The sequence below is a fragment of the Electrophorus electricus genome, chromosome 8 (assembly GCF_013358815.1).
Source record: "Electrophorus electricus isolate fEleEle1 chromosome 8, fEleEle1.pri, whole genome shotgun sequence".
NCBI lineage: Eukaryota > Metazoa > Chordata > Actinopteri > Gymnotiformes > Gymnotidae > Electrophorus > Electrophorus electricus.
The window spans coordinates 5,466,243-5,479,482 of NC_049542.1; the positions used below are offsets into that span (position 1 = coordinate 5,466,243).

Sequence of the window (13,240 nt, forward strand, 5' to 3'; positions counted from 1 at the left end):
TGTGTGTCTCCGAAGGGTGGCAGTAATGCATCTAGATGCATTTAGCCTTCTTAAAGAAGAAGAAGTAGGAGCACTTCGTGTATGCTATTAGCTAGTGATGGCGTCGCCCTGGACAATATTTTCAACAGTGTTCTCTTTAATTATCCTCTACATTACGACACGTTCAGAGACACGACAGTTGAACACGGTAGGCCATTTAATTATCAACCATGACGGAACAGATTTATTTCGTTAACTGGCTAGCTTTGTTAGCTAACTAGCTAGCGTACCTGTGTCAGTTAGCTAAGGTTCCGCAGAGCTGTGGCTGTATAATACATGATATGCCGGGTACGATTGTTTGTGTCGTTTTCAAAAGTAAATAAAGGACACCAAACTCTAACCCAGAATTTTAAGAAGATTAGCCAACTAGCTAAATCATAAGCAGTCGATTAGCTACGTTAGGATCACTGTGTTTTCTGTGATTACTTTTCATTTTATGCTGTTATTGTCGCAGAGTATAACGTGCCTATCACAATATCAGTCAAAGTAACCCGACCGTGTATATGCTCCTATACTACTGAGAATCAACTGCAAATTGCGAAAGAAAGGCAGTTTTTGGTAATAAGAATTTTATATTGAGGTGCTTAGTAGAAGATGTATTATTCGCCACTGTATATGTAGACTATAATAGTGTGTGTGTGTGTGCGTGCGTGCGTGCGTGTGTAAAACTCCGTTTGTGTCCACAGGAAAATGTCATCAATGTGACGGCAGTTGGTAAAAATGAGTCAGCCTACAATGTACAGGTAAAATAAACATGTCTACAGACATGTTAATGAAATGGTCACGTGAGAGTACACACAGAACTTTGTCACAGGTCTGCTATCCACCATAAATACCATAGATTGCATTATTTCTTTACAAATTGTGAAAATGCATACTCCTAATCACATGTAAGCCTAGCTCTAAATTAAGCTCTGCTTGCAATTCACAACCAAGTTCAAAATTGTGGAACCTATCAAGTAATCTAAGACCATTGCAGCCTTGTTTCTGTCAGTGGTGAGCCACTCAGATGACAAAACAAACACTTAAACAAAATCCTTTTGGCAAGTTACTGAATTAAACTATGTGCTTTGGGGACAATGCCTCACATTCTTAGTGTAAACTGAAATACAAACTATTGCCTATGACGTAAAATTGGGACATTAGCTCTCATGGGAGTGTGTCATCGGCTGTGTCATCAGCTGCATTCGCTTTCTCAGTGTAGGTAAATTGTCTTTCAGATAAACTTGACTGTTACCATGGCAGACAACGAAACTATTGTCAATGGGGTTCCTATCAAGCCATCGGGAGTGACGAGGATGATGTGCCAAGCTCTGCTGTGTGAGTAAGAAGGGAGGTGTGAACGGCTCTGACACACCTCCTTAGCATGGTGCGGAGTTTGATTCCAAGTTCTTAAATGAGCTCAAGTCTAGGATTAGCCCTGTCCATGTGTCATAAGTTATAAACGGTTCCACCATTTATAAATTAATGTTCAACAATTTTTCATTTAGGTCCGAGTACATTTAAACTCGTTATGCAAGCTCATTCTGCTAACCACCAAAGTGTGTGAGATGCTTGACCACTTAGACACAGTAATGTGTTGAAACCCACTGTCATGGTGCCACAGTGGACAGTGGAAACGTTAGTGGCAGCGAGGAGGCCGGCGTGCTGGTCAGCAGTGTGCTGAGGCTGATGCTGGATCAGTCATACCTGCAGAGTGACTTGGGTGAGGAGGCACTGCTGCTGACTCTTGCTCAGGAGATGATCCAGCTTGGCCAGGAGAGGGTAACTGTCCTGTTTTAACAGCTTTCTTTTAGGCTTTTATGAGCAGAGAGGATGCATAGTTCTCTGTAGGACCTGCTTTTATAGGAGTTTTAAATGCCTTACCACCGAAAACCATTACTTAATTTTGTTGAATGTCACTAGGTTATTAGAGCTCAACATGTGCTCTAAGCCACAGATATGTCATTGCAGTGTTGGGTAATGCGTTAACTGCAGGTCTGGCAGCCAGATGTATGGGAAGTTAAAATGCTGCTGAACCAGAACTCTGAGGAGATCACTCAGGAGCACAACATCTATCCTGTGTCCAAGAGCAGGATCTCGGCCATGCCGCACGAAGACGATGTCATTGTGAATGACGAAGTCCTCTCTAAGCTAGGTTGGGCATGTTAAATTATTAGTGTGGTGCTTATAATGTCACCATGAAACAAGGTGAATGAGGTAGAGAAATGGAGTCATTGAAGCCAAATGAGAGTTTATTATTATTGTCCACCCTCCAGCTGAGGACCAGGTGTTGCACACAACCAGCCACTATGCTCTAGACCAGGCTGAAACCACCCAGGAGGAGATTGCTGCCCCAGGGAAGCTCCCAGAGACACCCCTGCGCATGGAGCCCGGTACCCTGCAAGAGGAGGCCATCAATCCGGACGACCTGCTGCCTGAGGCACCCCTCAGACAAACCCCCTCCTCCTACAGTGTGAGTGATACACAGCCACTTTCCACTTACTCTGTGGGTGACCGTGCAGAACCGATAAGGCAGTAAAGCTTCTCGCTATATCCGCCGACGGTTCAAAGCCATTTGTCTGGAACGTTAGTTACAGCCCTTAAAATGAACATTCTAAACAGTCTTGTGCCACATGCAGATTGGCTGCAACGTGGTTGCAATTCTCCAATTAGGCATGTGAAAAGGAGAAATACTGGACTACAAACGGCAGGCTAAGACAGGAGTCGTCCATGCAGAACACTTTGAAGTGATGTCACAATCTTAAGCCTTTATGGTCTCTACGATGCTGATCACACGCAGAGAATTTTCCTGGTGCAGCCCAGTCCATGGGGGCTCAGTGATCATGTGTGTGTGACTCTGTCTAAATGTAGGTGGCATGTCGGTGGATGGAGGAGCTCAGGGACAGCCTGAGACGCTTCTGCTCAGAGTCTCTGCCGCTCTTCTTCCTCGTCATGTGGGTGGTTGTCGTGGGGCTTGTGGGTTCTGCTGTCATCATCAAGATACTGGACCTCCTGTTTCCTGTTTGCGAACACAAGTATGCCTCAAACAGTATGCCTTCATCAGCTGTACTGCAATATGCATGGCGAATTGATTAATATAGTGTCCACCGTTTCCTTATGATTGGGTATATTTATCACCTGAGACCAGTTATTTGATCAGGTTTTTTGGCTAATAAAATATTTCAGAATTTAATATAATGCCAGAAGCCAAAATCCAGTTAAATGAATTTAGTCCAGTTAATCTATTACCACAGGATTCATTTAGCACTGTGCCATTATAGCCAGGGCTATGAAGCTTCAGGTGCACTTAATCTAATATGATTTATTCTTCTTCTCCAGGGGCTTCTTTCACCTGAACCCGGAGACCCTGCTGCCTGAGGAGGAAAAGCAGAGCCTAGTGGAGAATGAGGGAGAGACAGAGGAGAAATCCAGCCTGAGGGAAACCCTGTACTGATCCTTCCTTTTCCTGTTTGTGGCATTCCCATTTTCATGGGATGTCCTGCAAGTTTTCCTTCTTCCAAATGTAGCACTTTATAAAAATCCCAGTTATTCCTTTGTGTTTCTTCATTAGAAGGCAAGTGTGGAGTTCTGATTCAGTGAGGCATCATCTTTGGTTAACATTTTTCTTGTTTGTATTTGCTGAGTGCTACTGCCTATGGAAAAAAAGCCTATTGTACATGATGTGAAGAGTGATATTTTAGTATAGCTCACACTATGTCATGATGTGATGTATAGGAAATGAAGTTTTGGAATTTTACCAAAATACATGCTATTGTCTTTGTAAAATGTTACTGGCTACAGCCAATGTATAATGGAAGTGAGAATAAACACAATTTTCTCATAATGTACATGACAACTGAATACACATTTTGAAATATGTCATTTTACTTTTTTTTTTTGGGGTTGAAGTTTGAATTGTGTTTAGTTTTTCCTCTGATGGTGGGGAGCAGTAAGTGCAGATTAGCACTCTCAATTTTAGGTTTGATGTGAGGTACCATCCAGTAATGTTTTGAATAAATGTTCATTTGGGTTTGGATCCAGATAACTAAGGTAATGCTAAATCAGTTCTGTGTATCATTTCCCCCAAAACTGTAAGAGGTGTCTACAAAAGGAAAAAGCTGTTTCAGTAGTCTTTATTAAAATACTATTTGTTTCATAAATATAGGAAACTTGGTGTTTTGCTGATCAGATGTTACTAGGGCAGCACAATGAGGTCACCGAGAGCGTGTACACAGAGACATGGACTGCATAATGTACTTGCACTAAACTTAAAATTAATAAAGCAAACTGCTGATTTTTTAAAAAAAATGTATTCCTTGCCTGAGCAGCTCCATTAATGGGTTGTGGAGCTCATTCTTTCCCTCACAGAAACAAGCTAAAGATAGTGCTTGTTATTTCAAAAGATCATTACTGAACAAAAGGGGAGACTTGCTTCACATTAAATAATGTATGCAGCTGAACAGAAAAGGGAGATCTAGTTTCTTGTGAAGTATATTTAGAATCTTGGTGTCAAATGCATATATTTTGAAAAAATATCCATCCATTCTAAAACTTGGGGAAAATCAATACATTTTTCAGAGCTCATTGGGAATAAACATGTTCCCAGATCTGCTGGAATAGTGTGTAGGTTTAAATAACAGCATATACAACTGCAAAATGGTTGTGATTCAATTTCAAATCCCATGAACAATATGTTTTATATTTGCGGAATACTTTCCTGGAATCCCATGGCAAGAAAAGGCATCAGCAAAATCCATTTCGTGTTAAGGCCTTCATGCTGCAGTAGTAATTACAAGGCCCAGTCTCCTGTACAGTCCACTGTAATTATCAAAATACATGGCATCATGTGTTGTAGCTGATGTGCTTGTTAGATATGACCAGGTTGGGCAAAGTACAAAATGCAATTATTTTAAATTCTAAATAAATTGTTTATTTGAAAGTCATGTTAGGCAGCCAATTTAGATCTTTTAAAATGATGAGAAAGGCTTCAGAAGAATATTCTCAAAACTTTAATGTTTATAAAGAAATAGTCTGGCCATTTTTTTTAAATGATTGCACAGAAGTGAAAGAAAATGTTTTATAAATGACAATCATGGATTTATAAAAACTGATCCTATACTACAAGGCAGTGGTCTCCATGACCTTTGTCAGTTTAAAAGGCACAAGCTAGTAAACTCAGCAGGAATTTACTGATGGGCAGTAGTGTTGAAGAGTCCACATCAAGATATGCAACAACAGCACATCCTCAATTTTACAACACAAAGAAATGTTCAGATGTTACCAAGTTTTAAGCACTTCTACCAAAAAAAAAAAAAAAAATTAAGAAAAGTCATTCAAATCACAGGTCCAACAAACCTCACTTTTCATTGGCTATGACAATTAGAAAACATGGCAGTGTGGTCTTGAGCTGAAGGCATCTAGACATGAAGCAGCTCAAGGTTATTGCAGAATGAGTATTCACTGGTCTAAAGAACCTCTTTCCAGCTTTAGCTATAAACTAAACAAACATATCACTTTTTAGTCTGTGTATCCAAAATAATCCCATATTTGAACAGAATGTTAACTATTCTAAAGCAGTTCTCAAGCTCAGATTCTCAGGTATAAAAAATAAAATCACTTGTGACTGAATAATTTAATTTCAACAATGGCTTCATCTTTGGCCTTGAAAGTGATTATAAAACTGTCCGCCCAACCCATGATTACGGACAGCCGGAGCCTGGTGAGGGGCTACATTGGAATACACTGGAACCATGAAAACTGGTCTTCAGGATTTCAAAAGAAGCTAAAGATGATGTGATTTAAGGTGGTAAGGTGGTGCAGGTCCCCAACCTTTTCCCTACAGTGGGTGCTGGGCAAAGTCAGCAGGAGCCAAACTCTGCAATCCACTTCTCGTATTTCTCCAGGTCAGCGGCTGAGACGGACTTGGACACTTTCTTCAGGGCTGTCTGGAAGTCCTCCATGGTCGTGGGCATGTGCATCTCGTCTCGGGAGATGTTGCGGATCTCCTCGGGCGTCAGGCCCTCAATGCGCCGCCTCATGGCCATCAGAGACGCATCCCTGCAACGGACATTCAAACACACGCTCCTCCTTAATGATGGCCTCACAAACAGCATGTTGGTATGACTAGCTGCAGCAGTTTAATAAAAAAGGCCGCATGATGGTGGGCAGGGAGGTGGGGGATACTCCCCTACAACTGTAGTAAAACACGCTGGTAAAACCTTGATTTCACATGATTAAAAGGTTGGCCCGCATTACAGTGAACATTCTGCTATCCACCAGAACAAACTGAACACACAACAAAGGGCAAAGAAAGGAGATTTGACAGAGGGCTTATTTTCAGTTTGTAGACTTATCAATATTGTGATAAATGATCAACAAACCATATACTCCATTTTTCTAGGCGTAAGAAGAGGATTCTGGGATTTTTAGGTGTGGGCCAGACCTGCAGACGTTGGTGATGTCAGCACCTGAGTAGCCTTCCATCTGTTCTGCAATCTTGTCCATGTCAACATCATCAGCCAAGTCCAACTCCTTCAAATTTATCTTCAGCAGTTCAACCCGACCCTTAGCTTCAGATCACACACATTAACGCACTTGAAACATGCAGTGCCCAGAAATAATACCAGCACAGAACATTAAGTCATGACAGCACCAGCAAAATAACCTTCAGCTAAGGAAGTGGAATGATATAAGTTCTTGTATCTCAGTGTAGTGAGGCATGCTGGGTAATGTAGTACCTGAGGGCAGTGGGATGTAAATCCTTTTCTCCAGTCGGCGGCGCAGAGCTTCGTCGATGTCCCAAGGGAAGTTAGTGGCTGCCAGAACCATCACCATTTTAGATGGGTCATTCTCAGATGTTCCTCCAACACCTGCGTGCCCCAACAGATTGAACACAACATGGATATTTTCAACATGCAACACCTTGCAGGAGCATTCAAGCTCCTTTCTGTGTTACCAAAAGATTCCTATAATCTTGATGTAGGTGTCAAACATAGAATTAGATTACTATAAAAATTAAAAAAAAAACAAAAAAAACAAACAAACAAACAAAAACAAAAAAAACCACAACATAGGAAGAGATACACTGTATAAATATACAATCTACAAGCACACAAAGGATGTGAATTGGAAATCAAGTACAATTAAAAATCAAGTGCTGTCTTAGATGTAGAGCGCGTGCAACGGATATATGTAAATATGCAATTAGTTAAAGTGTATGTGTGCAATGGCTACAGGAGATAGAAGAGGAGTTGCTATGTACATGGCATACACAGAAAACACAGTTGTTATGTACATGGCATACACAGTGAACATAGTTTGCATAATGAAACCGGAGTCGTGGGTGCATGTGCAATCAAAGCAGAAGGATGTGAGAAATTTGTGACAAGTGCTCTACGTTTCACAAAGAGCGAACAGAGTTTTATATTAAAACTACTGCCCCTTAAAATTAATCCATTTCAAGTCTTGTTGGTTTTACGTAAGAAAATATCAAATCAATGTGAGCACCATGCGAGAGCCAGTGTGCTCCCAAATTACACGTCCACAAACCTTTCCATGCAACAGTGTTCAGTAAGTGCATGTGAATCATTACTGCAGTACTGGCCTTTGGAAAATAATATTGCAACAGGTAAGAATATGGAAATGAGGCCTGTATTAAAATGACTCTTTAAACAGCATTCGGGGAACATCCTGACCAATCGGAATCCACATTCACGTGATGCGGTACACAAATACGTGATCTCAAAAATAATCCTGGTCAATCTTTTATGTAATGTCAAATGGTTCATTGTCTAACACTACTGCGACTGAGATATGGAATATATTAGGATGTATAGCTATATCATCATCATCATCATACTCTAAATACACCCTTTCCAAAGCCAGTGTGACAAGTAGCTTTATTTTCTTTTACATATTACATTTGTCAGAAAATTCTAAATATTGCAACTTGAGCTCTCCGTATCTTTCAGTCCTAATGTTCAGCCTCTAAAGTCAGATAATATATTCAGCCTCTTTCTTTCACACCTGCAGCAAAGGGGAAACAGGCAGGCAGCTATGTACCACATGCACGTACCGTCCGTCTGTTGAGTGTGGGACTATGTGTAAATACCATCCGTCCGTTGACTGTGGGACCATGTGCACGTACCGTCCATCTGCACAAGCAGCTCGGCTTTCACTCGTCTGCTGGCTTCATGCTCCTCTGAGGTTCCCCTGCGGCTGCATATGGAGTCAATCTCATCGATGAAGATGGTGGTTGGAGCATAGAACCGGGCCTAATCACCCACATGCACAGAGACATCCTTAAGCACATGTATTCTAGGCTACAGCACTTGCCTCAACTACGCAATAAATAAGCAGTAGTGTCAGCCAATGAGCCAAGTAAGGGATACCCTGCATGTGTGCTTGTGTGAATTTACCATTTCAAATAGGAGACGCACAAGTTTCTCAGACTCCCCACGATATTTGGAGGTCAGCGTAGAGGAGGAGACGTTGAAGAAGGTGGTTCTGCATTCTGTTGCTACGGCTTTCGCTAGCAGGGTTTTTCCAGTGCCTGGTGGGCCAACCATTAGCACACCCTAAAATCAACAAATTGAACCGTTCAATCAGACACACTGACAATTAAAATATGGTCAATGTTTTTAGCTTTTTGGCAAACGTGATTATATAAGGCTTTCTGGCCAACAAAGGACGCAGTAAATCAGACCCACTGAGTCTCACGTAAAATTGCTACTTGCCAAATTACCCTCAAGCACACATTTCTTGATCTTTCTCCAACAAAAGGCAAATTCAGGTTTTTCAGAGTGCTCCTAACGGAATCTTCTTGGTCTCATCAGGGGGAAAAAAGCCATAAAGATCAAACCGGAGTTGTCCTCCCTGGAAGAACCGCAGCCATACCTTCCATGGTCGCCTGATCCCCTTGAAGAATTCAGGCATCCACATGGGTAGAACCACGGCCTCCTTCAGCAGCCTCTTCGCATCCTCCAGATCCGCGATGTCATCCCTAGGAGGGGGCGGGGTTACGGCAAACATCACGACAGGACAGCTTGCACATGCTTGTGTGTACACAACCATGCCTGGAGTTTGCTGTGATGAACTTCTATAACGTGGCTTCTGTTAATATATCCAGCACAGATCATATTTCTAGCGCGTACTTTCTGTCCCATACCAACTTTTCAAAAGGGAAAAAAATAAGAAATATTGACAAGAAATATGGATGTGCACTTGACCACTACCATTTAATAAAAAATAAAAAAAATCCAATTCATAATCTTGTTACAACCAGATTTTGCTTGTATACATTTTACCACTAGCAGTCTTATGAGCATGTGCATGTCCATTAAGTACATAGGTTTGTTTGTGAACATCTACTAACATTCAGTGCACCTCACTTTAATAAAGATCAGAAAATGAAGATGGTCATTTTCCCCATCAGGAAAACATGCAAAGACTCCTGTAAAAATTGAGATTTCATAACAGGTCTCTATAGGTCAATTTTCAGACTTCAATGGACATTGGTATTGCAAGGGCCAGTTAGCATTATGTAAGTGAGCTCCCACCAAGTGGTCCAGTCTGTCTTCTACTGATTATTAGTGGTGCCAACATGGAGGAAGGATGAACCCACCACTTTACATTGGGGTTCTGGGAGATTATGTCTCTCTCCAAAGTTTCAATCAGGTCTTTGTCTTCTCCTCCTCGGTCAAACTTCTTCACCTCTGTTTCAGGGATCTCAGGTTTGTTCTGGAAGTTGAAGAAGTGTCCACACTTTAGTGTACATCATTATCAAAACCACACAAACAGACAGACACAGACAGACAGACAGACAGACAGAGAGAGACACAGACAGACAGACAGACAGACAGACAGAGAGAGACTCTGTACAGACTGGTGAATCCAATATCAAAGGCACTCAAACAAGCCACAAACTATCAAATTAATAAGCAAGTGTGAGTTTGGTCTGAAGACAGACACAGCAATTTAACCTTATCGTTTTGTTTTGGCTCAGCTGCCTGTATTTGCTGTCAGCAGGAAACCGGTAGTGCAGGTTGGCAAGTATGCTGTGTCAATACTGCCAGGGACATGTGGTTCACAATGAAAACATAAGGCTTAGAGTTACAATGAGACCCAGTGAATGTCCATTATGCAGACAGCAGACTGAAAAAGCCTAAACGATGCCAATGAAGTCTTTCCTCTTTTCAACCCACCCACCAGCCATCCAACGTCCTCTTTCTGTCTGAATGTGTCAAGATCTGTATTAACATTTAAATAAAAACTACAGTCACAAAAACTGAAAGAAAGAAAACTTTAGGAAGTTACTTGTTAAAATAAAAAGTGAACGAGGACAAAATATTTCTGTATTTGTGCATCCAACAAACATTTTTATATTCATTAGGCCTACTTCATTTTCTTTTCCATTCCGTAGCATTCCTTGTTTTTCCTCGTGATGGTCCTTACTGTCTACCCAAAAATACTCAAAACAGATGCCTACACCAATCATTCACGGACAGAAACTGTTGTCAAATATCCTCAAGTCCCCTTGATCAAAGGCCTCTAGGTGCATGTTGAATAGAGCTACATCATCAAGGTGCTGCCTAGACATGGTAGATCTTAACCAAATTTTCAGTCTTGAGCATACAAAAGGTATGACCAGATACCGCTCCAACAAGCTTCTCAACCTCATCTAATAAGTTTCTTAACTCAGTTGGAACACCACTTTGCATATCTGCAGCTTCATTACTACACAACGTCTGAGAAAGTCTGTGAGGAAACACACTGGCAGCTGGACCTTCAAAATATGTTTCTCTCAGGATACTGTCCAATGACAGCCGCCATTTTCCAGTAAGGAGAACATTCTCAACTTTTCTCCAAAAATCAGCAACTGTGGTTGGTTATACTGTTCTTGGAAATGAACATCCATATTGTCTAGCACCTTGAAAAATTCTACCCTATACTATTCCCTCTGGTGCTGTGACTAAGCCCACCAGTGAATCTTTTAGAGGATTAGACCTATGAAGTCTGTAACTGACTGTTCCTTCTAAAATGCTGAACAATTCCCTGCTCAGCATTTTATGTCTGACCTTGTAACCCTGCAATTGGAATATTCAATCTCAAGAGCACAACTCCAATGACAATGCGATAAGGTTCGCTCAAACCTTGGTAGTGACATGTCTCTACCATTTGTATGCAAATGTATGCCCACCTGTCTGCCCAGCCATCCATCCTTACCTTGTCTTCTTTCTGCTTGGATGCATTTTCTTTCTTGTCTTTGCCCTTCTGAGCTTTTCCTCGGTCACCATTGGTACTGCGTGGTGATTGTCGATTCTGGAAGCGGGGACCAGTACTGAGCCTGTTTCCATGGCCTTTGCCATCTCTACTTGGCATGGGGGTACGCCGGACTGCACATGGGGATGACCTGTACAAAATTATGCACCTGCACTTTACTGTTGGGTCTACTGCTTTCAATGCCTGCCTTTCATTCGTCCATAGGATTAAGGTTGAAGTTGCCTTGAAAGTTGAATTTGAATGCTAAAATGACTGTAAACCTAAGTTCAATGTCAAACTCTGTTGCAGGTAAAATAAGGAGACAACTTTACCAATATGAATACCAATATAGCTCACACAAGACTTATCTTGAATCTCATTGGAAACGCTCACAAAGACCCAACAACCACCTAATAGCACATCCACATAGCTTCACCCAAATATGAAATCCATACCACAAATCTGTATCATGGACATAACGGTACTAAATCTACTGTAGAATTAACAGCCACACTAGGTTGAGTCTGAGGTCTCAAGGCAATGTGGGACAGGATCAGTACTCAACGAAAAACTCCGAGCCATTTAAAATCACACATGCACGTGTACCTGTGCTCCACCTGAACGGGCACGATATCATTATCTTGGCTGAAGCTGCTTGGCTTTGGGGCAGTCTCCAGCTGGAAACTCTCGAGTGTTGTCATGATGTCCCTGACATGCTTGTTCTCCTCGTTGATTTCCTGCCAAACCTGTTCAGAAACGCACGGAGGCACAGGATATACTTCGAACCGACAACCAAACCTTCTGTCATGCCTGTGCTGTTTGCAGACATGGAACATAAGGGTAGACCTATACACAAGAGCCTTCAGTGGTAGGATATGACAGGTCCTTAGATCGCACATTAGCAGCATTGTGTTCTGTAAGCGTTACTCTTACCTGTTGCCATTTTTGTTTCACAGCGGAGTCTCGAACTGAAAACATATATTTCTGAATCTGTTCCAGTACCCCCTGATAGCAAACTACAGCTGAACTGTAGTTTCCTAGCAATGCGTACTCTCTGGCGAGCCGTACGTTCTCGCTGATTTCCAGCAAACTCATTCTGGAAAAAAATAAACGATATAAGCACGCTTTATGCTACGACTCATCTGTGAAGCAAAAAAAACCCCAAAAACAACCGGTCAAATAAAATGTAATAGGTTTACAAACAACGTAGCCAGCCAGCTAACCTAACCGAGCTCAGAAGAGTTGGGGAGCTAGAAAAGTTGTCGCTTAGCGAAGTAAACCATAAAACCCAGCATATTTGACTAGCCATCTTATCTAGGACTGCTAACAACGCTAGCTAAGACAGCAATCTTTCTATCTTTATACTGCGAGATTATTAAACGCGAAACGACTCAATACAAACAACTAGTTAGTTAATATCCATAGCTAGATAGCATTTCTTTAAGAGTCATACGAAATGTAGCCATATTCTTAAAAGTGCTAGCCATGTTAGCTTAGTTAGATAAATGATATTCTACCTGAATAGATACAAGTTTGCTGAAGTGAGCAGCTAGAGGAATGTTTTTCTAGCTATTAATTCATACGCTATTTTACAGGTAGTTTACCCGGTTAGCTGGTTATCAAACACTGAGCATCTAAAACTTACTTATTGTTGAGTTGCCAAAAAAAAAAAAAACCCATGCAAGATCAACGCATATCAGAGGTTGCAGACACGGAAGGTTTAGGTACAAGGTTGCTGTTGTGCACCAGCAAGTTCAGAATAATTTACAACATTCACTAGCTACGCCAGTTGGGCACGACCCTGAACACTCCCAAACTTATATGAACACACAGCTACGTTCGTTCGCTTCCGTCCTTTCAAAATAAAAGCTCCCGCCCTGTCGTCTGGTTTTACCAGACCCTCAATATTGCCAGAACATAAATAGAACAAATAATTTATAATCTAATAATACTACATTCA

The 13,240-nt window shown here is 41.5% G+C and overlaps 2 protein-coding genes across 2 annotated transcripts; one reads left to right on the forward strand and one right to left on the reverse strand.

The window, feature by feature from the left end:
• The first annotated feature begins 46 nt into the window (after positions 1–46).
• Positions 47–4,181, forward strand: ginm1 (glycoprotein integral membrane 1). Its single transcript, XM_027014104.2, has 8 exons — positions 47–187; positions 726–782; positions 1,260–1,359; positions 1,646–1,803; positions 2,017–2,176; positions 2,298–2,494; positions 2,893–3,056; positions 3,361–4,181. Exons 1-8 carry the CDS (start codon positions 98–100, stop codon positions 3,473–3,475), a joined length of 1,041 nt encoding a protein of 346 aa, XP_026869905.1. The 5' UTR covers positions 47–97; the 3' UTR covers positions 3,476–4,181.
• An 834-nt stretch (positions 4,182–5,015) lies between these two features.
• On the reverse strand, positions 5,016–13,091 carry katna1 (katanin p60 (ATPase containing) subunit A 1). The gene is made up of 11 exons (XM_027014101.2): positions 12,926–13,091; positions 12,214–12,376; positions 11,887–12,026; positions 11,245–11,431; positions 9,644–9,759; positions 8,917–9,022; positions 8,439–8,597; positions 8,168–8,294; positions 6,759–6,890; positions 6,464–6,590; positions 5,016–6,078 (listed from the first exon to the last, which is right to left on the reverse strand). Exons 1-11 carry the CDS (start codon positions 12,958–12,960, stop codon positions 5,880–5,882), a joined length of 1,491 nt encoding a protein of 496 aa, XP_026869902.2. The 5' UTR covers positions 12,961–13,091; the 3' UTR covers positions 5,016–5,879.
• Positions 13,092–13,240: the final 149 nt, after the last annotated feature.